This window comes from Cimex lectularius, unplaced genomic scaffold (assembly GCF_000648675.2).
Source record: "Cimex lectularius strain Harlan isolate CLEC.00 unplaced genomic scaffold, Clec_2.1 scaffold9, whole genome shotgun sequence".
NCBI classification, from domain to species: Eukaryota; Metazoa; Arthropoda; class Insecta; order Hemiptera; family Cimicidae; genus Cimex; species Cimex lectularius.
The window spans coordinates 1,945,592-1,973,449 of record NW_019392733.1 but is presented as its reverse complement, the minus strand read 5'-3'; the positions used below and the strand labels follow the sequence as shown (position 1 = coordinate 1,973,449).

At 34.5% G+C, this 27,858-nt stretch overlaps 2 protein-coding genes across 3 annotated transcripts in view; both read left to right on the top strand.

The window, feature by feature from the left end:
- Positions 1-18,316, top strand: part of LOC106665426 (ankycorbin) — a 36,213-nt gene extending 17,897 nt beyond the window's left edge. For both annotated transcript variants that reach the window (XM_014391842.2, XM_014391841.2), the window contains exons 3-14: positions 473-737; positions 10,456-10,695; positions 11,331-11,405; positions 11,472-11,670; positions 12,494-12,740; positions 12,799-12,986; positions 13,158-13,320; positions 13,498-15,205; positions 15,274-15,394; positions 15,582-15,772; positions 15,835-16,050; positions 17,383-18,316. In XM_014391842.2, coding sequence (XP_014247328.1) covers positions 473-737; positions 10,456-10,695; positions 11,331-11,405; positions 11,472-11,670; positions 12,494-12,740; positions 12,799-12,986; positions 13,158-13,320; positions 13,498-15,205; positions 15,274-15,394; positions 15,582-15,772; positions 15,835-16,050; positions 17,383-17,666 — 3,897 coding nt within the window. In that variant the 3' untranslated portion in view covers positions 17,667-18,316. The remainder of the gene's footprint in view (positions 1-472; positions 738-10,455; positions 10,696-11,330; positions 11,406-11,471; positions 11,671-12,493; positions 12,741-12,798; positions 12,987-13,157; positions 13,321-13,497; positions 15,206-15,273; positions 15,395-15,581; positions 15,773-15,834; positions 16,051-17,382) is intronic.
- A 5,653-nt stretch (positions 18,317-23,969) lies between these two features.
- On the top strand, positions 23,970-27,338 carry LOC106665430 (small nuclear ribonucleoprotein Sm D3-like). The gene is made up of 3 exons (XM_014391846.2): positions 23,970-24,077; positions 26,608-26,940; positions 27,011-27,338. Exons 2-3 carry the CDS (start codon positions 26,625-26,627, stop codon positions 27,100-27,102), a joined length of 408 nt encoding a protein of 135 aa, XP_014247332.1. The 5' UTR covers positions 23,970-24,077; positions 26,608-26,624; the 3' UTR covers positions 27,103-27,338.
- The last annotated feature ends 520 nt before the right edge of the window (positions 27,339-27,858 follow it).

Below are 27,858 nucleotides of genomic sequence, written 5' to 3'. Positions count from 1 at the left end.
AAAATATTCTCCCTTCAGGATCTCTCTCTGTTGATGAGGATGGGTTTCTTGTGGAAGGTGATAAACAGCCATTACTTCTGTTCCCAACTTCCCTGTCGGATAAATCTCCAAGTCTCTATTGACAGTTGTCGTGAAGAGTTTTTACACCCAGTTTCACAGAACAAATCACGTGAAATTCGGTAGAATGATTGACTGCACATAAACAAAACAAGTGAAACTAAATATGTTAGTAATAACAATGAATCTTTTTCGTTGACCTTCTGTATTGGCAGTATGTACGTGTCATTTCGTTGGGTTTTAAGGCATAAAAAAATGACATATAATTGCCCTAGTTTAAATTTGGATATTCCATGAAAGCCGCATAATCACGCCCAAGAGAATATAGAAGCATAGGTTAAATCAATGTTTCGTTGAATTTCCTAGTTATACAAGGGTTTTTTGAAGATGTTATTTAATTATTGTTGTGATGCAGCCGAGATCGGTAAACGAAAGAGAAAGGAGTCTGAAGACGGCTTTGCACTACTGCGCCGAAAGCGGCGACGGCGGGGTGAAAAGTGCCCAAGCGCTGCTCGACGCCTCGCCGCAGCTTGTCTCGTCCCAGGATCAGGATGGATATTCGCCGCTCCATTTGGCCGTCATCGCTGGAAACATTCCACTCGCAAGGCTTCTCCTTTCGCGGGGTGCACCAGTCAACGCCCCGGACAACGAGGGTCATACGCCTGCACACTGGGCAACAGGTAAACAACATGAACATTGAATGCATTTTGAACATGTCAAAACTTAACTAATCCTATTTAAAACATTACTGCGACCACTTCAGACATACGTAGTGGAACTGTGGTATTCCGCTAAGCATTCCAATATCCAGCTTCCAGTTAAAGTCCTCAAATTGTCAAAACTCCTTACTACACCACTAACTTCACACAATACCAACAATCTTTTTGTTAATGAACTGATCGAACGTTTCACACTAACCTTTCACATCCCGAAGTTCAAGCCGACTTAAACGACGATGGCCTCGATACCCCCTCGACATGGTTAAGGAACCTCCTTCATTGAGTGCCAGTACTGGTTGGTACGAGAATCAAGCCCGATACGTTTTGATTTACCATATATCAAAAATCCCACTATCTCTAATGTTTTATAAATAACAATAATTCTGATAAATTTGTAGAAAATCTGATCTTATAAGAGCAATGTGTCTAATCTAAGGGGGGGGGCTAAAGAAAGATCTAAAAGTGGCCTCATTTTTTATTCATACATATTTCTTCAACTGTTTAATTATTTTGTATCTGTCCATCCCTATAGAAATACACCATTTTGAATCTTATTCTATTTAAAGTTTGATTACCGTTTCGTTTTAAGAATTTATGTAAGTTTCCACAGTTTTCGGTTGTGGGACTTGAGGTTGTCATTTTGTACGGTTGGTTTTGCTTAAATCAATCAATGATTGACACTAGTTTCAAACAATAGATCTTGACTGTTCTTAACGTGTTTGGAAAGCTAACATCTTAAAGCCGACGTGAAGGTAGGTCGTGCTATCGCGACCTTGGCTGTATGAGCTTAAAGCCGGCCCTTGGTCATCGCTTTCTTGGGAAACGGTTCGATACCTCTGACGTACACTTTAACCGGATTTACTTTGGCCATCACGCCAACGATAATGCCGGTCGGCCATAGGGAGAGGTCTGAGATAAGCCGGTGAAGCCTTGAGCCTGATGTTATGGCCCTCAATTACTGCAGTCCTACACGCAATAATGTGACTAATTTTTTTGACTTTCAGTCTGTGAACAATGAATGGGTGGAATCAGATGCAATTTGCATTTTCTAAGTTAATTTAAATTCAAAATGATTTTTATCGTCTCTAGAATGGGAATTGTATTTTCTTTTCCATGGGTTTCCTAGTACAAATTCCATATTCGAAGTGGTTTATTGATATTATATTACCATATTTAAAGATATTATCAATATTAAATAAGATTTATTGACAAAAACCTTTTAAAATCAAGTCTAGCCACCCAAAAAATTAAATATATTGGGATCATTTTTATATTATTTGTAAACAAAACATCAGCGCTTTCTGTGATTCCAATTTTACGCTAGATGTTTATAAAAATACATTCCCAAAGACTAGGATTAGTGGCGGGTTAGGTTAGGCTGGCTTAAGTTTGGTTAAGGCTAGTGAAAAAAAAAGAAGTGTACAATATGTTTTTACGAAACTTCATCAATTTTTGCTAATAATAAATAGATAAGTATAGTTTTGATGATGGTCATTCATCGATGGTTAAGGTATGGTTAAGTTAGGTTAGGATTGGAAACGTTAGGTTATATATCCATTATTCGGTATTTTTCAGTAAAGCTAAGAAAATATGCAAGTGCGAAGCCCCAATTACCCGAAAATTCATCATCAAGGATCAAAATATAAATAAAAACATCCATTTTATAAAACCCAGTTCTAATTAGAAAATATAGCTTTTTATAAATGCATGAAAGGGCCTGAAATAAATAATTTTTTTACGAAATTTCATCTATTTGGGATAAATGATAAATTGATCAGTACAGTCCTGATAATTTTCATTAGTCGATAGTCAGGTTAAGGTTAGATTAGGCAGGGTCAGGAAAACCATAAAATGTTTATATTAGTTTCGTATTTTTCTTTTCCTATTTTTTAGGATGTCAAGACGAAAAATCAGTAGCATATCTGATTTGGGATTTATTTATGTTGCTTAAAATGATGTTGTTTTTTTCGTAGGCAGGACTGGCCACTTCTCAAAACAGCGGAATACAGTAAGGCTCTCTTTTTGGAAGTAAGGGGACAGGACGAAAGAATAATATGATCTTGGTCCGCTAATGTTTCCTAGTCACATTCATTATCTGGGCTGTATTTTATGCCGATTTTATAGAGATGGTATGTCAAACGGTTGTGGTTCAGTCGGGGTCTACAAATGGAAGTGAAAAAATTCGTTGCTCCTGTGTTGCTGAACCTTGGTTTGGGTGGTATTGCAGGTTGAATACCTTCCCTTTTAGTATATTTGTCATGTCTCCTCTTGCCATTTTTCGCTTGCATATTTGTTTATATGTGAAATTATGTCGGTAACCCTGACCACTGCTTTTCCGCAAATCAGGAAATTATCCGTACTCTTTTTTTATTAAATCCATCAAGCGTTGTTTAATTGCTGTAATCAACGAGAACTTATAGTTGTTGCCTCTAACCGCGGAAAACACACTGAGGCTGTCCATTAGGACTGATGTTCGGCTGCGCTGTTCCGCTATGTACTTTATGGCCTCAAGCTGTACAGTCAGAGCAAATTTGTGGCAATCTGATTTGAACCGCAATGCTATTGGCAATATTCAGAGCAGCAGGTTCCTGTTCACTGGGGGATTTGGGCCCGACTGCTTAGTGCACACTATACGCGTACAGTACCGGCGCTGAAAGGCAACGTCATCTTTAATGGCAATATTTGACAAAGTCAGGTGTATTAGCTCGTCCTTATATAGCGTAATGACCTTTCAATGTTATTTTGTACTTCCCAAGGAACTGTATCCTTTGTCGAAAACATTACTTTTCTCAAGCTGAGTTCTTTCGTCCAAGAACCAGCAAAGGTCCTCGAGAGTCCTGCGTTTTCTGTACTGAAGCTTATTGGGTGAGGGTTCGAATCACCTGGTGCCTTGTCTTCTAATCTAAAAGACAAATATTTCCCGGCTAATATTTCTCTTCTTAAATGCAATTTAGTCCGGCTTCGACCACAAAGGCATTTGTGAGGGTGGATGTCATGTCTCCAATCTGGCAACATCCTGCTACTGTTTTGTAATCTGTCCAGTCGATCAAGATGGGTTTTCGCAGCGTTCCTATAGAAGATGTTTCCGTAGTCTTTTCTAGATAGAATCAAGATTTAGTAAATTGATAAACTTTATCGGTTAGTTAAACTGATTTCGCTCTCTCGCTGGTGGTCTGTTTATCAGTCCTGCTGAAGATGACGAGAAGCTGAAACGCGACAGACAGACCAAGCAGCGAGGATAGGTAGAAAATGACCGGTTCATCACCCCCTAGACCACACAATGACACCTTTTATGAAATTTCTTAAAAATGACTATTGATGTTCTCATTGCATGGAAAATCCGTAACAGAAGTTTTCAAATCCTCTAGATGGCACATAATTGATACAGAATGAAATTATGACAAAACGGCCGGATTGATTACCGATATGGAAACTTTAGGATTGGCCGGAGAAGCTTGTGAAAAGTTTTGTTCCGGCGCGAATTTCCGCTTGAATTCGATGGTGAGCGCGGGGGTGCGGGAGTAGTGTCAATATTTTCAAGGAGCGGGAACGAAGCCCATAATGAAGATGGGTGATCGATTGTGAGCCGACTGGCCTTGATTCAAATACCTCTTTGAACCGCTTCAATAATCCGACAGCATCTGCTAATTTATTGCTAATAAACAACGTGAATCTTACAAAACCGGATGGCACAAACGAAGATATCCAACGACCGGTCGAACATCAATCATTGATGACACGGAAACAACGGACTTTACAATATTAATCGACCTTTGGGGGTCTAACAAATCAAAAATGTAATATAAATAGTCCAACCTCTTAAGGGCTAACTGCTCAACTTGATCATACCTCATCCCTTCCTCGTTTGGACGTACGTACATATACGAGTCACCACCAAAAATCTTATTATAAAATTTGCCTTTATTCGTATTGAATTGTTGATATTGTAATATCTGCTCATTAGATCAATCGAGGTATATAATATGATTTAAGCAGGCTTTTCCCATGGTCGCAAGACAGTCAGGGGAGAACGCACATGCATATATAAATAGTAAAATAATCAATGTTTCAACAAAGCAATAAAATTCTGTTATGTCTGGAACCTCTAGAGTGGTCCATTTTCCCTCGTGTTTTGTGGACGCATTCTGAAATGAAGGATTTTATATTTGATTATCCCATTTATAGGATCTCATCCCACAGTTGGTCTTGCAGTTCCTCTTTTACCCAGTTTGTCAGCTTGTTCATTACAGAAAATTTCTTTATTAATCCGTTCTTGATTTTCCATTCAAGAACGAGATCATTGGCTGTTTTTCTAGGTCATCATGGTACCTTACGTAATGTCTAGGTTGAGATGATGCTTTGCAATCGAAGATATTGGTGGCAGTTTCTTCCTTCTCGTCGTATAAACTAAAATATGGATCCTCATTGAATACACCCTTGTGTGGGTGTTTTCTCTGATGCCAGTGACCGGTATGTAGCGCTATTACTCTCCTGAATGTTAATTGCAGCAATGGGTTGGCTAGTTTTGATGAAGGTTCTTTAACTGAGGAGTTCATTATGTCTGGCCCTCTAGAGTTAGTCTTGTTATCCTAATTTTAGGCTCTGAGACTACTATCGTCTTGCAGTTCCTCCTTTGCCAGTTTGTCAGCTCGTTACCCAAATTTCCTTTGTATCCTGGTTTGATTCTCCTTTGTTGAAGAAAGTCATCATTGAATATGCCTATATGTAGGTGTTTCCTCTAATACCACTGGCCGGTTTATATCGTACCACCCTCCTTTTACTCGGTCTAATTTAGCAATACGTTTGCCTGTTTTGATGAGGGTTCTTTAACTACGAGTTTACTATGGCTGGGATCTCTAGAGTAAGTCTTGTTATCCCTATTATAGGTTCTCGGACAATTATGATCTTGTAGTTCCTCTTCTAGCAAGGTTGATTGACAAGTGGCCATTAGTTTCTAGGAAAATTCACGTCGTACTCGGAATCCGGATAGAGAACAGGTCTTGCATTTTGTTACCAATACATAAGGAATATCGTGGTATGCGGCATAATTATTTCCGGACAAATTTAACTGACGGTAGTAAAAGCTAAACTTCACTAGCAGTTTATATCTTTAGGCCCGGCATTGTTATAAGCGGAATCTAGTGTATTGACTTTTTTAACACAGTGGTAGACGGTAGAATTTTAAGTTTCACCATTCGGTAGTTGGCCTATTTTATTTATTTGTCGAAACAAGATCTCGCCAAAGAAAGAGACCTGATTTTCATCCGCTAATCTTATCATCTGAGCCTAAACTGTCGAGGACACGAAGGCCGGTCGGGCAAAGTAAAAGCCGAAGGGCTTTCTTCATTAATCAAGACATTTTTTCTTATTCTTCTTGATAAATATCTAAATTCAAATCTTATGTTAGGAAATTTTTCACAAAGACAAATACGCCAGTATTAATCTCAGTTTTTTACCCCAATGTTATTCCAACTTGTCTCGGGGTTTCGTGATCAAAAAGAACTCATTGGCTTGTATACGAAATACGAATTAAATACAGTCTACAGGAAAAACAGGAGCCATTTACGGTAAGTCAACTCTTGCAAGAGCTACATGAATTATTTAACAGTTTTCCACTTTCGTGAGTGGCTTGCGATGGCTGACTCATTGAATTTCTTAACAACGCAGTGTTTAAGAAGAGTCAACATACTGAGCTACAATCTGGTTGGAATCGATTTATCGATACACTCATAACGATAACTATTTCGTTTTTTTTTTCTTTGCGATGTTTTCTATCAGCCGCCATTTTCTTTAAGATAAACGTTGCATGGTTTTTACTTCTAATAAAGGTTTCAAGGTTTAAGAGAAAATGAAAATCCTTTGGATGATGACTTCAAATTCAAGATACTACACCAATATTCAATTTTTCATCGCGGGATATGATGAGATATAAAAAAATGAATCGTTATGGTTTCGCACAAGAAGATTTAGATTTTCCATTTATGGGTGTAGGCGGAACATCGAAGGAAAAAATATCACATCTGATTTTTAAAAATGCATAATATGGTAAAGAGGTAATGGATCTGGACATAAAGTTTGTTATACAAATTGTAATGCTTGGAGTACATACTTGTACTGTCTCAATTAATGACCTTTAACAAATTGCCTGTATTATCATACTTAAAAATATAATACTCTAAAAAAATAAAAATACAATATAACAACCTAACATTCTGTAAAAAAACTGTATAATACAAATATCAAATAATAATATAATATTAAAACATTTTATGACGGAAACACTTATTCACAGAAAATATCTTACAGCATAGACTTTAAACACTCAGTATTTTCATACTCAGCAATGATTGTTAAGTAAGGTGCCTTTTAACATTTGTAATAACTTTTTCTTTGCCATGTTTTTACCATCTTGTCGAGTTTATTATGCATTTTTTTCTCCCCAAAATGACACTAGTAGGCCAGTGCTATCTCTTGTATCCTTGCTTGTGACCTCTGCAACCTTTGGAAATCTTTCTATGCTTTGTTTAATGTACAAGTTTCTTGAACAGTTTTTTTTTTTTTAATAAGCACTTTTTCTGGATATGATCCATTTGTCCATACCAATACACCATACATGAAGATTACCTGGAATAAACCTATATAAACTTTCCTGTGTGTATCGATGTCAACTATGCCTCTCAGCCTGTAGATAACATAAACTTTCATTATTATTATTTTACATAAAATATTATTTTGTTTATGTCATTTTAAAGAACTGTCAAGTATAAAACCAAGAAAATTTACAGTTGTATATTCTGTTTTTGTTACTTCAAAGCTAATAAAATGATTTTTCTGTGCATTCAAAACCAACAGATTTGCATAAAAATAGTCATAAACGCTTTCTAATATATTTTTAAAATAAAACATTTTACTCAAAAAGCTTTAGTCGTCAATTGAAATATTATTAAATTACTGTACATTTCCTTTATGAAATGGTAAATATTGTTAACATAAAAAATAAAAAACATTGGCCCTAGTATTGATCCTTGAGAACACCACGCTTTATCTCTAATTGATTAGATTTAGTATCTTTTGATGTCACTTGTGCCATACCTTTTAAAAAGTTTGACTAAAAACAATGCATTTTCTCTCATTCCAAAATATTCAAATTTCCATAGTAATATTTCATGATCAATTGTGTCAAAGGCTTTGCTTAGATCATGTAAGATCATATTACATTTTTTTGTCTTCAAAGTCTTGATGATAGAATTAGTTACTTTTTTTACAAATCACTTATCAAATGAATGAAGATGAAAATCAACTCAGAGTTACCAATCAAATATATCTCCCATCAAAAACTGACCAATGAGAAAAAAACAGCCTTAAAAATAGAAAAAGCTGGAAATGTCAGGAAATGTGCAGTCACAGTAATCAAGCAACTGCCCAAAGGCTAAAATGAAATTACTAACTATCCTCCACCTGAGAGCATTCTCAGCCTGAGAAAATACAAGCAAAACCTTGATGGCTACATGCTTAGATCTAACCAAACTAATCAAGACCAGAGTCCTACCTCCCTTAAATGATTTCAGATTGGATTTAAGCAAGGGCATTCAACAACTTGATCAGAAGGTTCAAGGTGAAACCATATTCAAACAAGTATTCCTCAACCTGAGACAGACTTTTGACAGGGTGTGGCATACTGGCATACTGTATGAACTGAAATATAACCTGAGGTAGCGCTTTAATATGGTACAGGGCAGGAGTGTTCAATCCTGAAACCCAATACTCAGAACCGATGGGAAAATACACCAGTATCTTCCAGGCTGAAGTCCATGTAATTGAGAGATGTACCAATTTGAACAAAAGATACAAAAAGAAGAATACAGCAATGTCAAATCTAGAGCCATCTAAACACTAAGCTCAAACATCATTAGCTCAAAGATGGTAGTGAATTGCCAAACAAAAAGTAAACAGATTAGGTATGCCAAAGAAAGTCACCCTATGCTGGGTCCCAGGATGTTTAGGAGTAGAGGACAACGAGGAAAGGGGCTGCTACACTGCTGATAATCCCTGAGCCCTTCTGTGGCATAGGGATTTACATTATCAATGATTATCTTATACAAAATCAAAATGAGGAATCAATGGAATTCACTCATCAGACATGCACAATCCAAGAACCTTCTAGCGAGTTTTGGAAGGAAAGAAACAACAGAATGCATAAAAGGAAGCATGAAAAAACTTGGAATCCTGACATGATACTGTAGTCTGAATGAGCATCTGAAGAAGATTGGTATATCCCAACACGGCATGTGCAGATTCTTCAAAGAAGCAGAGTACACAAACACACCTACTAACATTCTGTGGTGCCATATGTGCCCATAGAAGGAAGTGTTTTGGGATGTATTGTACAGCATAACCATAGAAGAAATTCAACCACCAAAACCTGACCTACTAATCAAGTTTCTTGATGAACTACAATTCACCGGTGTGCAATAGATACAATAGGTTTCAAAGGGTGCAGTATATTGCACACCTCGAACATTACATCTTACATCTTTTTAATATAATATTTATATACGTGATCAAAATGTTTGGGATGGATAAATAGCTTTGTTTCCCAAAATATCCACATGGGCTCTCCACAGGGATCGGTTCTTTCCCAGATCCTGATTAATTTCTAGATGTTGATTGTTGATTGTTTCTAGATTTCTAGATTCCATGATATTACCATCATCGACAACGTGAAAAAATTTATATACTCAATAAATTGTATTGTACAAAATGCCAGCAGAGTCCAAACATCCTTAAGTGAAATGGGCACTTACTTTAAGAAATGGAAACCCAAAATTGAAACTGAAAATGGATGTAGATTGTATAGCCTGGCACTCTAAAGACAAGGCAGTAAAATAATCTGGGAATCACCATGGGCAAAAGCCTGACATGGAACTTCAAAGCAACAAGAAACACAACCCTTTTTTTATCCATTACTAAATAGAAAGTCAAAATTAAAGGCAGAGAATGGGACGCTCTCTATCTCTTCTAGGTCTTGCTCTATGGCAGTGAGATCTGGAGATTGCCACCAAAACATGATCAAGAGGATTCAAATTCTTCAAAATAAAATACCAAAAGACAAAAGTCTTATCTTGTTTATTTTATGAACTTATAAAAAAAGGCTTTTAGTTGAGATGAAAAAAAGTCAATGGCACGAGCAGGAATCGAACCCACGATCTTCGGCTAGATACGCCGAAAAATGGCAAAAGGAGGGAAAACTCATAAGGTGGGGTTGAGATAGGAAGTCGATGTCCGAGTGGATCGAGGTCACGATAGCTCAAGTGGTAGAGCAGCGGCGTATCTAGCCGAAGATCGTGGGTTCAAATCCCGCTCGTGCCATTGACTTTTTTTCATCTCAACTAAAAGTCTTAATTAATTGTCATGTATTAATTGGTCAAGCGGACCACGAAAGTAGTGAATTTATAAAAAAAGAATGATTGACAAAATAACGAACAGTCACTGAAAATCATGATAGGCTGTCTTTAGATTGTTTAAACTACCAATGTTATTTTTTTTTTTTTTTTAACAAATACTTATTTTTTTATGTTTATTCACAGTTTATTCATGTGTGTTAAATACTACTGGCTTAATATCTGTCAGCATTTTTTGGGGGAAAAAAAGTTTGATTTGTTTTTCTTGTGATTTCAAGTTTGTGGTGAAATCGACAGTCTTGAGTTGGTATTATCCAAAGGTGGAAATCCAAATTTGGGTGATATGCATGGAGGATGCCCGCTACACTATGCGGCTCAAATGTGTGGACCGGGATCCGAAATGCCAGCGGATCGCAGATTAGGCATGGCAGCTCTTAGGATCCTATTGGACAAGGGTGCAGACCCAAATTTACCTGATAATCATGGCCGGCAACCAATTTTATGGGCTGCAAGTGCAGGTGAGTGAAAAACAAAATTAGTATAGTAATAACACAGTTTCATAAAAACAATAAATATACTGCTATGACTCAATGAGTACTATGACACGCACTGTATAAATTTGTATCATCAGCTTAACTTTTATTTCATTCTTAGTTAATACATATGAATAGATATCACACAAAAAAATTATATGATGATTTAATCCAAATTGATGTAACATTTACATTTCTTTCAAGCTTGTGTTGTTCAATGTGAACTAAACTGTTTACAAAATTGTTTGATAGTTACCATTATCATGGTCTGACTATTCTTACTGATTTTTGTTGGTTCAAACACATTTCAGCATTTTGCTATCTCAGTGTTTGGGTGATTCATGTTTGTTTCATTCATTCAATCTGAATCCGAAAGTCTGAAGATGGCGAAATGCCAAATGGCATCTGGACCAACAAAAATCAGTGAGAATAGGTAGACTAGGATGATAGGTGACGGTCAAACAATAGGTTTATCACCCTGCAGACCACAAGAGAAAATGTTTACAAAATGTTTGAGTGTCATATTTAGATGAGATTTCAATTGTGTTATAATATTCTTTTGTTTATGTCTTATGCCTTTTATTATTTGAAAGCTGTTATTTAATGTTATTGGTAAACAGGAAGTTCAGAAGCAATTCTTGTTTTGGTCAATGCAGGAGCAAGCGTCGAAGCTGCTGATAAAGATGGTTTGACTGGTTAGATGTTTACTCATTTATTACTGGTTCATCTTAATAGCTTATTAATTTGTTTGACATTTTTAGCTCTTCATTGTGCTGGATCAAGAGGTCATACGGATTGTGTTGAGACATTGATTTCTCTTTGCAATGCTGAAGTTGATGTGATAGATAATAACGGTTGTTCCGCTTTATTTTATGCTGTAACCCTTGGACATGCTGATGCGACTCAAAGCCTTTTAAACCATGGTGCAAATACAAATCGCCAAGACAGAAAAGGGAGAACGTGCGTTTTCAGTATTAACTCAAAAATTATCAAATTTTAATCCAATCAATTTTATAGTCATAATTGACCGTATTAATTATTGTAATTAATTATACTTTTAATCTCAACCAAGATTGTAGATTAAAAGTATATTCACTATTTTTCGTGGTCCGCTTGACCAATTAATAACATTCAATTAATTAAGATTTTAAGTTGAGATAAAAAAGTCAGTGTCACGAGCGGGATTTGAACCCACGACCTTCGGCATGTTACGCCGCTACTCTACGCGCCTTTTGAATTTTCCCTCCTTTTTGCCATTTTTCAAAAAAAAGTGGGGTTGAGATGGGAAGTTAGTGCCCGAGGGTATCGAAGTCACGATAGCTCAAGTGGTAGAGTAGCGGCGTATCAAGCCGAAGGTCGTGGGTTCAAATCCCGCTCGTGACACTGACTTTTTTATCTCAACTTAAAATCTTAATTAATTGAATGTTATTAATTGGTCAAGCGGACCACAAAAAATAGTGGATTTAATGAATTAAATTGAAGTATTCTTCACTAAAGCTCTCCGTGGCCATTTCATTTGTCGCCGAGAATCCAATCCAATTACACGACATTTGAAAAATGGCAAAAAGGAAGAAAAATTCAAAAGGTGGGGTTGAGATGGGAAGTTAGTGCCTGAGGGGATCAAAGTCACAATAGCTCAAGTGGTAGAGTAGCGGCGTATCAAGCCGAAGTCGTGGGTTCGAATTCTGCTCGTGACACTGACTTTTTTATCTCAACTTAAAACCTTAATAAATGAAAATTAAAAGTATAATTAATTAAAATTATTAAAGGTATTTATTTACAGGACGGTTCATTGTGGGGCAGCAAAAGGCCAGATAGAAACTTTGAAAGTTGTAGGAAATTGGGGAGGGAATCTTTGGCAGAGGACGGTGAGAGGTGACTACCCGTTGCATGACGCTGTGGCTTCTGGTAGAATCGCCCTCGTTCAGTGGCTTCTCAACGACCGCCCTGATGCGGTGAATGCCCCTAATAATGATGGGCGGTGTCCACTTCATGTAGCATCCATTCATAACAACATTGAAATGTGTAAAGTATGTAATGTTTGATAACAACGTAAAAATTAAACATACAAGTTTTTTTTTGTCTTAGGCTCTGCTTGATTCTGGGTCTCTAGTGAACCCTGTAATGCGCACAAGTAAAGGAGCACTGGCCACACCATTAGACACAGCTTTGCACAAAGGACACAGGGGTTGTGCAAAATATCTGCAATTACACGGCGGTGTTCCGGCGAGTAGGTTAAACAGTGAATCTGCTGGTTTGAGAGGATTAAACAGCAGGTACATTTAGATAAAAGATTACTTTTTCCCTTTTAATGTCAAGCTTAAAGACATTTAGCATTATGCTATGCTGTATTGATAAAGTAAAAAATAAATAAATAAAAAACATTAAACAAGAAATAGATCAAAAAATTTTGAAAAAGATAGTTTGCTACTTAATATTAATTTTAGGATATTGTCTACGCATAGTGAAGCAAAAAATGAATCTGATGATGTTAAAGTCAATGAAACAACAGAAGTGAAGGAGTCTAAAAATGTCACTAACGATACTAACGCTACTACTATTACTACTCACAAAGAAATAACAATGTCTAGTCGCCCTAGGATATTACAGGTTAGATTTTCATTTCATAAAACGCTAAATTAAATATGGTGTAGGGTAGGCGCTCTTAATTCAAATAAATGATTTGTAAAAGAGTGAAATGGTAAAATAATAAACCCTTAATAAAAATATAAAAAAATCAGTCACAATTACTCATTTTTAAATTAGATGATTTATTGCTGCCCATAGGTGTACGTGGAGGATGATGTGATGATAAGGCGTATAAGACATCATGAAGGTAGCGACAGTAGTATTGAAGAAAGAGTGAGAAGGAGAAGGAGAAAAAGAAAAACTAAAAAGTTATCCGAAAAAGATCACAACATCAGAGGTGATGTATCAGCCCAAAAAAAACAGTCTCTCAGCAGTGAAGAAAACACCGACAGTCTTAACGAAAGGCCAAAATCATCAAGGCAGCATGTCAGTGAAGGGAAAGTCAACTTGGATCAAATTGTTCAAACTGAAGCTCTAGCTGTAACAAACGAATCAGGACTACAAGGGACTGAATCTGTATCAATTCAAACAGAACTTAAAGAATCAGGTAATGGAGTTATGATAGCATCGATTGATGAGGACTACCAAATTGTGAAGAACGTTTCATCAGATTATGTTGGGATTACTGGAAATGAAGAAACTACCATTAATCCTGAGATGACAAGCAGTGAACAAATTGTCACTCCTGAAAAGTTAAATCCTAATGTTCAAATCATTACTGCCATAGTTCATAGTGAAGCCGAGCCTTTTAAAAATAATGAAGAAGAAAGTATTGTGAATGATTCAATCCCTTTAATTGATAAAGAAAATGGAAAAGTTGAAACATCCAGAGAGGACAATTCAATCCAGCCCGAGTTGGAAGAAAACACAGCTCTAAGAGAAAGAACAGAAGAAATCTATTCCGTCCAACAGTCTGATGTACCTGAGAAAGATGATGCTGTAGAAGATGAAATACGAAGTGAGCAAAATGAGGGAAAAAAAGAAAACGAAAGCAACATAGATGATGATAGAAAATCTGATACTGGTGGTTCAAATGTACATAATTTAGCAACTGAAACATTAGAAGTTGGTGAAAAAATAAATGATGCTTTAGAAATAGTGCCAAACATTTCAGAAAATTTTATTGAATCAGAAAATCCAAATCAAGATTTGACAAAAACCAATGAACAGATTGATACAGAAGTTAGTTGTAATAATGATGGCGTGATTGAGGAAAGTGATGTAATCAAGGAAACAGTTTTACAAGAAAAAGAGGATGGTGATGGTAAATCGATGGATGATAGTGCAAATGAGGATGATAATCTAGATGTTGAGATTTCAAGTCATCAGGTAATAGATTCAAAAGAAAGCGAAATAAAGGAAAACGGCAAAGAACTTGCCCATGAAATTGACAAAGCAAACGATGTCATTATTAATGAAGAAACTGCTGATCCATCCTTACATAATGAACTTCAACAGAAAATGTCATTCGACGAACCAGAAAACGAAGATTTAAAGAATCTAATGAAAAATGAAATGGAAAAAAAAGTTATCCCCATAGATTCTACCATGCCAAATGATAATTTTGAGAATGAACCTTTCAAAGTGTTAAATGATGATGATGATATAGCAAGGACATTAATTAACAGCGACAAAGGTTTGATAAAAGTACTTGATGACGATATAAATGCACAAAATGACAATAAGGACGAAAAAAGAAGGAAGATGAAAAAACGAAGAGAAGATAGGAATTGGAGAAAAGGTAGATCAAGGGAAAGCTTTGAAGTCTTAAATTTACCAACTGGATTAGATGATAATGAAGATGATTTATCTCAGTCAACAAAGACACTGACAGGCGGCGAATCGCCACATTTACTGGACTCAGGGATTGAACCTTCCCCAAGAAGGGACAGAGGTTCTGCAAAAAGTAAACTCTTGAATAAAATTTATTTAAATTTAGGTGATAATCTGAAACGATTTTATTTCATTTTATAGGATCTAAATCAAAAGATAGAAGTAGAATTCCAAGAGTTTGTAGAAAAGGGCATGAATCTGAGCAAGAAACAACTTTTTCTACCGTTTCAGTCACTCAGGCTGTTCAGTATAGTGTAAGAAAGTAGGTATTTTATAAATACAAAAAAATTCAAAAACTATTATTCTCAGCCAGTGTTTAATTTACATAAGACACACAGATAAGCTACACTACACATACATGCTGAAAGCAAATTAACTTTTGAATCTACACAAATTTATTACAATAATCAAATATCGGCCAATATATTTATATATTTATTTTAATATAGGTACCATTTAGAAAGAAGGATATTTCATCAACTTCTTGAATTGAAGCGTCTTCAGATAAGAGCAGGTAGAGCTTCAGAAGCTGTTCTTGTTAAAAGGCTTGTAGACGATTATCGACGTGCAGGGCTTATGCTCGGTTTGCAACAATATGATGGTGTTTATACATTTAGATCATTTGAGAAATATCTATATGGTAGGAAAATTAAGTTTTTTCTTCTTTATAGAATTGTGTAATTGGTCAGTAATATATTTCAGAACAACTGAGGCTTCTTCAGTCGTCAGAAAAAAGGATTATACCGAGGTTGAAATCGACTGATGACTTGGAAAGATTGACAGCTGCTCTCAAAAAGACAAGAGCTGGACAAGAAATCTTAGCGTCGGTTCCAAATAATCCAGCATTGTGTACGTATAGGACACACAGGTGCCACCATGCTACGCACGCCTACACGGGTATACCATGTGCAGCTTATAGTAAGTTTACAATCCTTCAAAATATATTTTTAATTAATGACACAACTTAAACCATTTAGGAAAACTATATTTTGATCTAAAGATATTAAATATTTTGGTAAATTTCTTGTAAATTATCTAGAGAAATTGTAAGGAATCAAAGATCTTTGATGAATCTTCAATCTTCTTAATGGTTCATTCTTTTTACACTGTATTCTTTGTAAATTTTTAATTCAAAGAGAAAACACGTTAAATAATTAGTATTTAGTGTAAAAATGTAACATAAATTACTTGGTGGCTCTGCTTACCTTGTTTGCACCAATTCTCTCATCGCAGTTACTACTGCCTGTGACAGATCTTTCCTTCTTGTTAAAGAGATATCAAACTAGACCAGTTCAGCCAAATGGTGGTTGTTGTTTGGGCCTCCCTAAACACATAGATTCGGAGAATAATGAAAAGATGGATGAGGTGGCTAAGACCAAGCCTGACCACTGTGAAGCGGCTCTCTGACGACAAAAATGCACTGAAAAGCATGATGAAGAAAAAGTGTCAGTAGGCCAGGTCAGCAGAGAACCTCTCACGTATCAAGAGCACTGTCAATGGGTGGCCCTTGGAGGACCTGACTCGAAGAAGGTCATCCTCACCCAGTTAAGGATAGGCCATAGGTTGATACATGGACACTTTTGGGCTAACGCCTGCTTCCTTGGCTCTATACAGAGAGTATATAAGAATGCCACTCAATATGAGAATTGTGGTTGGACACAGCAGCAATATCCCCAGGTCCTTTGTTCCGATTTTTATAAGAAACAGGGCTGTTTTAGTATTTCTTTGTGTATGTTGAGACTGAATGTGTTAATTATTTGAATGTAGATTGTGAGTGGGCTGATGGCAGAATATTGAGTACTCCACCAACCTAATTGAGTGAGTCTTGTGTAAATAGGAATGATTGTATTTAAGAGTAATTGGATTTGGATTGAGATTGATTGTGTTGGGGGCTAAATGACATACCTGTTCATAGCCCCTGGAGCCCAACCTCAGTGGTTGAACAGATAGGACCCAGGTCTTACTCCTGACTGCCAACAACTGGGGTGGGTGGTTCTCGATGCCAGCTGGCACATTATTGTATATACAAAAGCTGGAAAACGCCAGCAGACTGTGAAAAATGGTAGGCTTAGCTCTGTACATATGTGTCATCTTACATAAATTAGTAATCAGTAATCGTCCATAGTAGCCATGTACAATGTCAATAACAAGTCGAATAAAACATAGTGAATAGTAATTTTGGTAATCTGTAAACAACAAACATACAGATTCATGTCAGTGTTTAATTTGAATTTTTCTAATATATTCCAGTAACAAAATCCAATCACCATACAATGCAAAAACCAGCACCATACACAGGATTCCTTCCGAAGTTGGTTAATGACGAAAATCATGGGGAAGTCGCTAAAACTCTTCGCTATGTTGATCCATCGAGGCCGTTGACATTGGAATTGAGTCATGGTCCCGACAAACAAATCATCACGTTACCGACAGAAAAACTTGACAAGAGTAAACGTTATTTTGTTACATTTACAATAAAAAGTGGGGAACAAAAAAAGAATGTCATCAAACACAATCATTCAACGAGTATTTAAAAAACCGTCTCAATGGTCTTAGAATGTATAAATGTGTATAATCCATAAATGTAGCAAAATTTTCGTGAAATGAAACAAGTCAAATTTATTTAAATCTCATTAAAAAATGTATAAATTTGAGACTGCATTTAAATCCATCCATTTTTTTTGTTTAATATATAAACTATGAAAAAAAATAGAACAGTAAGTTTTCTGTGCTTAGAAAGAAACCATCTTCACTCAATTCCTCACATTTGAAAATGATAATTTAACAACCAAAAATTAAACTGCCTTGATGCCATAAGAGTGATCACAATGGTACTATCACAAAAATTTCAGCATTAAATTGCTTTATTTTCGTTAGGTCATCATTTCATTCAATATTTACCTTAAAAACAAGAGTTATTTATTATTTATTTATTTACAGATTAATTATACATTTAGGTTATGTTATTACCAATATAGTGAGGATGGGCTATTATTGTTATATTTATTGTATTGAACAATGTTAAATGATTGATTATTATTTTTATTGACACTAAAAAAAAGAAACAGGAGTAAGTAAATTAAAAAAAAAAATTATGGGATATCATTCATTGCAAGTCAAGATTATAATTTTAGAACTGTGATATTATTTGATTAAGACTTAATATAATTTTACCTATGCTTCCTTGTTTATTTATTATTGTATTTTTTGAAAAAGTTATGAGTAAATGAGCAGACTAAATTGTAATTATTGCACAAAACTAATTGTAGGCTTCCTTGCAATGTAGAAATCGGATAAACAAACCCTTTAAAAATTTATTAATTATATACTCTTATATTTTTTGTTTTAAACTATGTTCCATTTAAAATGTTGAACTTGATTGAAAAACCATAAGTCTATATGTATAAGTATAAAACCATATACTAAGACAAGCGTATATGTGAGTATGATTCTAGCTCCTAGCAGCCTTGAAGCCCCGTGAAAGGTAGAACTGTATAGGCAAAGTAATAAATAAAACCTCAATGCTGATCTTGGCGATTTTATTGTTTTGATTGAGTTCAACATTTTAGCCGAAAGCCTTGAAAGTAAAAGAAAGTAAAAACAAATTAAGAAAAAAAAAGAAATTGTAAATCTTCCTTTGTTATTAAATTTATAATAATTTATCAAAATTATTGAAAGATATTAATTGGTCAAGCGGACCACGAAAACTAGTGAATTTAAAATTTATCAAAAGTTGAGTTTTTAAATTAAAAAAGATTAATAATTTCAAATTTATGTTTTTAATGGCTGTGTGACTTTTATGTGATGTTGTTTTAATTTTTAATACAATTATTTATTACTGTTAAAGATGTATACATCCAATTACTAAATCAAAAATTCCATAAATTTTTGATGTAAAACCAAGTCTTGTTATATAAGAATATTTATCTTTTACCATCATTTATGAGTGAACATAAAAATGAAAAAGTAATTGAATAAATTTGTTGTTAATATACGTCAAACTATTTATGTTCCATTACATTAGAAATTTATGTGTTATTACATTCCCAATATATTGAAAAGAAGCTCTTCCAGGTAAAATCATTCTGGATCCATTATGTTGGAAATTTAAGTGATTCATGCAATAATTGTTATAACTGACCAATGTGCTAATATATATATATTGAATTTTGATATTTTGATTTAAAGTTGTTGAATTGTTGAGAATAAAGTGCCAATTACATCTTTGCTGTTATACGTATAACTAGGCACTCTAAAAATATAACTGCTTTACCATTTTGTTTGTACATAAATTGAATAATTTCTACAATTTAAACAAGATTATATTTACTTGTAAATTATGTAAGTATATGGGATGCATATCATTGTAATAATATATTTTATTGAACAATAAGTAAAAAAATATTGTACAAACAAAAGTGTTGCATTTTAGGATAGTACATATTGAGAAGCCTAAAATCATCGGTATGTTACAATTTATAAAAAAAAAATAAAGTGTTCAAATTTATTTAATTGAAAATTGTATATTTTGTGCAGAACACAAACATTTTACCATAATATAAATAAATCCTTCCAAAATATATTCAAAAAATACAACAATATTTTGCTTCAAAGGCAAAAACTCATGACTAAAACCTCAAGGGTTATATGTGCCTCAAAACTTTGTAAAGGGAGCACTATTCAGGATGGCGTGGATACAAACCAGCAGCAGGTGAACCAGGCGGCCTGAGAGGCAATCTTTAGATCACTTATTCATATTTACTTCCACGGAGTTTGAAGGAGTGTAGATGTGTGCATGGCCTTCCAAACCTTTTTGCCTGGGGTTTCGTAAAATTAAAAAAAAAAAAACAAAAAAAAAAACGATTGCCTGTCCTCCAAGTCGGCCAGGCACACCACCAACCGTCCCTGGCCCCTCACTCACCTAGAAGAGTCTTAACTCTTCTGTTGATTACTAACTTCTAATTGATACTCAAGGTGGCAATACTACCGTGCCTCATATTTTATTGATTAGATTGGCAGCTCAGAAATCAGAATAGTTTTGTAATATTCTCAATATTTCATATAGTGTATCCAAGAGGGAATAGTCTGTTCTTGTTCACTATAAGTACGACATGACAACAAAATATGTTTATACCATTGCACACCCCGCATATTGGTAGGGGTCGTGATCCATTAGGTGATCCTTGGTGGTCTTACAATGCCCAATTCTCAACCATCTTAAGACAACCTCCTCTCTTCTGAATTTAGCTCTATATAGAGAATAAAGGAATTATTAGGGGTTTAATAAGGAGAACTCTAGTTTTCTGGGTAGTGAAAAAGCTAAGGTGTGGAAGAGAATGGAGCATGAGTAGACTTTTTTAATAATAGAGTTCACATGGTCATGCCATATAAGCTTGGAGTTAAAAATAAAGTCGAGATTTTTAACTTTAGAAAAAAAAATGAATATGGGATATGCAATCTGTATTAATGGATTTGCGGACATTAATGAGGACTGGGATTTATTAGAGTTTAAAAGAATGACGTTACTTGAACCATAGAATGAAGGTCATGGTTGAGCAGAGAGACAACTTCAGTGATTTTGCTTGTAGGACATTAAAAGTAAAGCTGAGTGTCATCAGCATAAAGAAGAAATTGGAATGAAAATTGGAAACTAATGGAATATAATTTAGAAACATGGAAAAGAGTAAAGGTCCAACGATAGAGCCTTGGGGTATGTCAGCTGAAATTGAGAGAGAAGGGGATAATTTGAAGCTTAAACTCCCTGAGTTGTAGGAGATGAGATTAGCAGTGGTAGAAGAATAACCGAAAACAAGCGCCAGTTTCTCAATAAGCAAATTATGATTTATCAAGCTGAATGCATTAGAAAAATCAAGTAGAAAAATGATAGTGCAATCATCAATGGCTAGGTGAATATCATCTGGGATTTTAGAAGGGCTCTCACAATTATGAAATTTTTGGAAGCCTGATTGAAAAGGGAATATAAGGGCATGGGAGTCAATAAATAAGGATATTTGTTTAGAAATATATTTGTTACAATAAAACAAAATCACAATAGGACTTGGCCCCTGTACAGCGAGTAGAAAAATAGAAAATAATTAAATAAAAATAACAAAAAGGTTACAAAATATAATGCAAGAAATAATAATTAATAAACAAAATTTGTATGCTATTAACAAATGAATGAAGGAGAGAAGTAGGTATAAAGGAAAAGTAGAAAAGAGAGAAGAAAAAGATAATAGCAACAAGATCATGTAAAATCATGTTCGTTTGATCAAATCATGGATTGCTTGAAATAAAGAAAGAAAGAAAAGCAGTTTTATGCCTGAAAACCCGAAGGGGATTCCACAGAGGTGCCCCAGCAACTCTAAATCATTCATAAATTTGAACTTATGATGCAAGCATTTTATAATATTTAAACTACGGGGAGAATTAAAATCGGATATAATGAATAAGTATGATGGGCAGAGCTTATTTTTTAATTTTAAATAAATAAGAGATCAGAGTTTAAGGTAATCAAATAAATGTGTTGAGAAGTGCTCTCTTTTTCACAATTTTAACACTAATCTTGTGCAATTATTAAAAAGTAATCCAATTTTTTTATTAGAAATATGATTAAGTGAAAAATAGTAGATAGTACTGCAATTATTAATAACGGTTCATAAGGGATTTGACTAATCTAAGTTTAAGTGTCGGAGAGATAAACTTATGATATTTCCAAAGTGACTTTAAAGTCCCATTCATCCACAAAGCCTAAATAAACATCCCAAGATAATCTGGAATTAAAATTCACACAAGATGTTTTTACCTGGTTAGAGAAGGATATTAAAAAGTCACCAACAGTAATGCAAGGAAAATCCTCAGTTGGCAGATTTGTGTTGTAAATAAGTATCGATTGAAATTTGAGCGGGTTAAGTTTGAGACCATTGTTTGAAGCTCAATTAACCAAGCTAGAAAGGTCTTTGTTAATGAGTTGAATGGAATCAAGGACTAAATGAAGAGGGCATTGTGTATAGATTTAGGTGTAAGTATATAAGTGAAATTTGAACTAATTTAAACAAGAAGGGAGGTCGTTAATAAAAATTGAAAAAATAAGGGTTCCAAAATTGCATTTGAGCAACATCAGAAGTCAGATGAGAGTTGTTAATAGGTAGTTTGACAACTGGTTTGCGGCTTGACAAATCAGAGGATATTAATTTTTAACTAGAGGACAAAAAACCAAACTAATTTTCACATATAAATAGGTTGACAATCCCAAAAGCAGAGTTGGGTAAATTTCAATCGATTAACGATTAACAATTAATCATTAATGGTAAACTGATTCATGATTAATGATTTTAATCTAACTTGCATGTTAATAGATTAAACAGGTTAATCAAGAATCTAGATTAATTAGATTAACAATTAAACAGGTTAATCATGGATGTAGATTAATAATTGATTAATCATATTAATCGTTATTAAACTTGAAATCGATTAAATTAATCTTTAATCATTAATTAATCTATATTAATAATTGTTCACATTACTGCACTATAGTCGTTATCAGATTGTTTTATATTAAGCTATGATTTGAAAAAATAAAATCTTTGTATAATAATTTGCCACTTTAATTTTACTTGCTGTTTTAGATTTCTGACTGTAACTTTTCAGTATTGAATTACACATGAAAACACTATTCACTTAATTGCTTAAATTTGTTTTGATATCATTGATAGCGGTTGAATGTCACTTTAAAAATTCAATTAAATTTGGAGCAACGATTACAGATTAATTTAATCAATCACAGGCTTAACCTGGGTTATCGTGATGTACATTAAAGATATACATTTTTAATTGTTAATCAAAATCTAGATTCACAATTGACTTTTTAATTGTTATTCACAATCTAGATTCACAATTAACTTTTTAATTGTTAATCACAATCTAGATTAACAATTAACTTTTTAATTGTTAATAATTTTGTGATTAACTAATTATGATTAACATTTCAATCGATTATGCCCAACTCTGCCTGAAAGCAATGAATGAGTATCAAGAAAGTTATTAATTTGTTTAAACATAATGATTTCTAGAGCTTCAGATAATGAGGGTAGAATACTTGTAGGTCCAAAATCACTTGGGAATGATGGTGATGAAACTTTAGTAAAGAGTAAAACAACAGCTTTCTTCCACACAGAGGGAAAAATTTGATGTGGTTAAGAAGAAATAAAAAAATGTGTTATATATTTAATGATGAATGGGAAGGAGAGAAAAATTATTTTAATAGGAATTTCATCAGATCTAGTAGCGTTGGATTTAATGAAATTTTAACTAAAATCTTCTCAAATAGTTTAGATAGTGAGGGAAAGAATCCTATTTACTAATAGGATCGTCACTAGCAAGGGTGGGTTTAGGTTTCTTGGGTAAAGCAACTATTAAGGGAAAAAATGATGAGTTTAATAAGAATAAGGTCGGGACCTGTAACATTAGATTTAATTGAAAGGATGTCTTCTAAACCAATTTCATGAGTAATATTTGAAAAACTGCAGGACAATTTTTGGTGATCTATAGGAGCAGGAGGAAATAGAGTTTTAGTTTTGGAGGGAAGAGGACATGAAAAAAAAAAAAACGCGTTTAATTCATTAACTTCAGGGCATGAATGAGAAATGTCGTCTTTGTTTTTAAAACCAAGTTATATTATATTTATTATTGTTAATGTTTAAATATAATAAAAAATGTTTTAAGGCATTTTTCAACTATTAAGTTGGAAGTGAGCTGAATGATGAGCCGTTCTGTAATGAATCGTTCATTAAATGAGTCAGTTCGTTCAGCAACTGGTTCTGAGCTTACGTTCCGCTGTTCAGTGTTCACTGTTTGAGCGGGTTGTTTACTGCCGCTTTTCTAGCCTTCGCACGCCGGGTTTTAAAACGTGTTCCAAACGTTTTTATTTTCTCAGGAGGATTTATGTGAGTATAAATAAATCATATACATTTTCTAAAGTTTAATTTATAAATAAAATCCCCTAGTGAAAACTGTTTGATTAATTGTTAAACGCCCGGGTTGAAAACTCGAGGTATGGACCGACCCGGCCAAGCTCACTCCTCCTTTTTTCATTTCATTTTATTTATTTTTATTCAAAGTAATAAACAATGGAAAATCAAAATTATTCTAAACAAGCCGAATATACAGTGTACAATCGTACAATGTACAATCTCTAACGTTTAATGCGTGACACTTGGATTTCTTTTAACATTCGACCTTCGTTATTCAGAGCTTTGAAAACTTGTCTATGAATTTAAATTACCCGAAAATTGACCGAGAAGTAATTTTGTCAAGTTCCAAGTTTATACATTCTCGCGCAGAACTCTTCTCAAGTATCCGGGGATATTTCAAAGAGGTAAAGCGGTTTATTGCTCAGCAGTTTTCATGCGAGGTAGGAATATGCTGGGTCGTAGTTCTTGGTGGTGGGGGATTGCTGGAGTCTTCTGATGACGAACAGACTTCAGACTCGGGTTGATCTTACTGCAGAACTGACCTCAGAACATCAACTACTACAGACTCATTCCATATTTCCGCGCTTTCTCCAATTGACTGATTCCTGACTCTTGTTACGCCTGACTCACTGGCACTCCGGTACAGACAAGTTTAGGCGGATGACGTACAAATCTATTTCGCCGTTTCACCTCATTACTTTCAAATCTCAATCAAACAAATCCAAGAGGACCTAAATGCCATCAGCTCCTGGGACTCTCATAATATCAATAAGTCTCTGGCTATAGTGTTTGTATCCAATTCCTTTCTCCAAGTTTTCCCTACTATTCCTCCACTCTGCATTAACAACCAACCGATCTCCTTTTATCCATCGGTCCAAAACCTAGGAATCATCCTTGATCAAGCACTGGAAACTCCATATTTACCTACTATCCTGCCAATGTTTCTCCATCCTCCGCCAGTTCCGTCATGCAAGCCAACTCTTCCCAACCAGCACCCGCAAACTCCTTGTCTATTCCCTTGTGCTTCCCCATTTTGATATTATGAACGGACACAGGTAAGTATGAATGGCACATGAACCGTCAAGCTCTCTAATTTTTATCTTAATTATTTAAACATTGTATGTACTGAGCTGTTTGGAAAATAATGCTGGCTTATTACAATTAAATAAATGATTTAAAACATTTTTAGTAATTAACATAACTTCGATTAATCTCAATTCAATTCTCCCAACATGATGGCAACTTCTGTATACCCTCTGAAGAGATTTTTGAGTCTTTATTGTATTTATTTTTTATGAGGGTTCGCAACAGGAGAGGTAATATCAACCCAAACTAATGAGTAAGGAAAATATAGAGCCTTGGTGATGCTTGGCTCAGCTAGCATTACTTAGCAATTTGAGTCTTTATTATTAACAACTTTTGTTGTTTTCTAATTACTTTTAATTTTTTATGCATTTTCTAATTACTTTTAATCAGTAAATTTTTTATGTTGTAAAACATTGTTCAGGTGTCTGAAAAAATGGTAGTAGTTAGGTGAAAGGACTGGAGAATAGGGAGGGTGAGTCCGAACCTCATAATCAAGATTCATCAATTACGTGTTGTCCCGTGTGGGACATGGAGCTGAGCATTGTCGAGGAACAAAATCGACCTTTCTCGAATGCCCAAAGATGGCTTCCATAATGCTATTTTCTGGTGCATTGTTCAGTTTGAGAGTAATATATTTCGACATTGATTGTTTCACCAGGATTCAAGGAGCTGTTGTAAATCAGCCCAAATGATGCCCACCAAAGAGTCTCCATCACCTTTTTTTTTGATAAGTTGGGGGCTTTGGAAAATGGAGTGCTGCTTCTCCTTTGTCGAGCCAATGTCAACGTTTGCTGTTGTCAGTAGAGAATCTAATTTTCATCCCAAGTAACGATTCTATGCAGAATTTTTTTTTAAGTCGTTTAATGAATGAAGAAGACAACTTCTGAGATTTTTCACCTTTTCCATTGCCTTAAGGTAGTCAGCAAGGGTCAATTTGCTAACTGAAAGATTCTCTGAAAGTTCTCGAACAGTTGTGCTGTGATTTTCTTTGACCAAAGCTCACAGAACATCATCATCTAGGAAAGAAATCCTTCCACAACCTCTTCTTTGCCTTCAAGGCTAAAGCTCCCACTCAACCATGTTCTCCCTTACACTGCCATCGCCCCAGACTTCATTAATGTTTCTAGCCGTTTGGCACCATTCTGACCGAGTTTAAACTGTTAAAATGAAATTACACGAAAATCATGCATTGACATCTTAGTAAAGACTGAATTATTCCCAAGTAACGGAATGCTGCTGAGGTAAACAAACATTTTTGTTTGAAAGAGAAATAAAAAGTGTTGTCATTCATACAAAAGAATACTCCATCATAGGGGTAAATGAATTAAAACGTGAAAAACTGCATTATTTTCCAGACAATCCAATAGTGTATTACTAGATTTTCATACGAAATATATTTTATTAATTTTTTTTTTAGATCACTTTTCTTTCAAAATGTCGATTGGAGTACCAATAAAGGTTCTGCATGAAGCTGAAGGCCATATAGTCACATGCGAGACTAAGACAGGAGAGGTGTACAGGGGGAAATTGATCGAAGCCGAAGACAATATGAATTGTCAGATGACACAGCTGTCCGTCACGTACAGAGATGGGAGAGTTGCACAGCTTGAAAATATATTCATTCGAGGCTCAAAAATAAGATTTCTCATTTTGCCAGACATGCTAAAGAATGCTCCTATGTTCAAAAAACAAGGTAATAAAGGCAACACAGGAGCTGGTCGTGGGAAGTCTGCAATTCTTAGAGCACAAGGTAATAATTTTGAAAATATCAATATTTACAGGTTTTTTATATATGTATAATTTCTAAACATTTTTTATAGCTGCTAGAGGAAAAGCATCAGGAGCACGGGGGGCAACCACTTCTTCACGTCCAACATGGCAGTCAGGAACATCACAGATTCGTAAAACTTAAATTCTTTTAATTCTCAAATACAGAACTGGCTGAGTTGTGTAACAGTGTGACATCGAGAAAGTACAGAATTGTGATAAATCATTTTTAAAATATGCCAGGATAATTTTTTCTTTTACTTTTGTACAGTACTTATTCATTTAAGTGAATTCTATTTTAACATAAATGTACATAATAACTAATAGCTTAGTTGCTCTTAAGTACATTTATGTAAATACCAAATAAACTTTCTAAAATTAGATGTTTTTTTTTTTTTTTTTTTTTTTTTTTTTTTTTTTTTTTTTTTTTTTTTTTTTTTTTTTTTTATTCAATCCGTTTTAGAGAATGTCTGAATGAGCTGTGTGAGTTGTGTTTCAGTTTTTATTTACCACAATTAGGTTTTAGTTGTTCAATTAATAATCACTACTAAAATTTGCGAATTTTTGTTGGCTGGTTGACTAAATCCTGCCATCTTCATTCCTTGTTTTATTTGTTTTGTCAGAATACATAATTATTATATTTCGATATTTACATTTCACTTTTCGAATAAATTCAGTTTGATACATCCACCTGACCAGAGCGCTGAAATGAGACCCAGGGTTGTGAATAACAATAGATTCTATTATGAAACAAATAGCAAGTTTAATGCCACTTAACATGTATTTAGTACATTTTGTTTCAAATTTCCATATTCTCTTTGAGTGGCAATTGAACAAAAAATTATGTTTAACTTTTTATTTATAGGACACAATTTCTTTAGAATAATTTATATTTGTGTTT

Bases quoted from the DNA above. Each gene is read 5' to 3' on its own strand.
- LOC106665430 (XM_014391846.2), top strand. From the start codon at position 26,625: ATGTCGATTGGAGTACCAATAAAGGTTCTGCATGAAGCTGAAGGCCAT. The intron at 26,941-27,010 runs GTAATAATTTTG...CATTTTTTATAG, and splicing joins TGCAATTCTTAGAGCACAAG to CTGCTAGAGGAAAAGCATCA.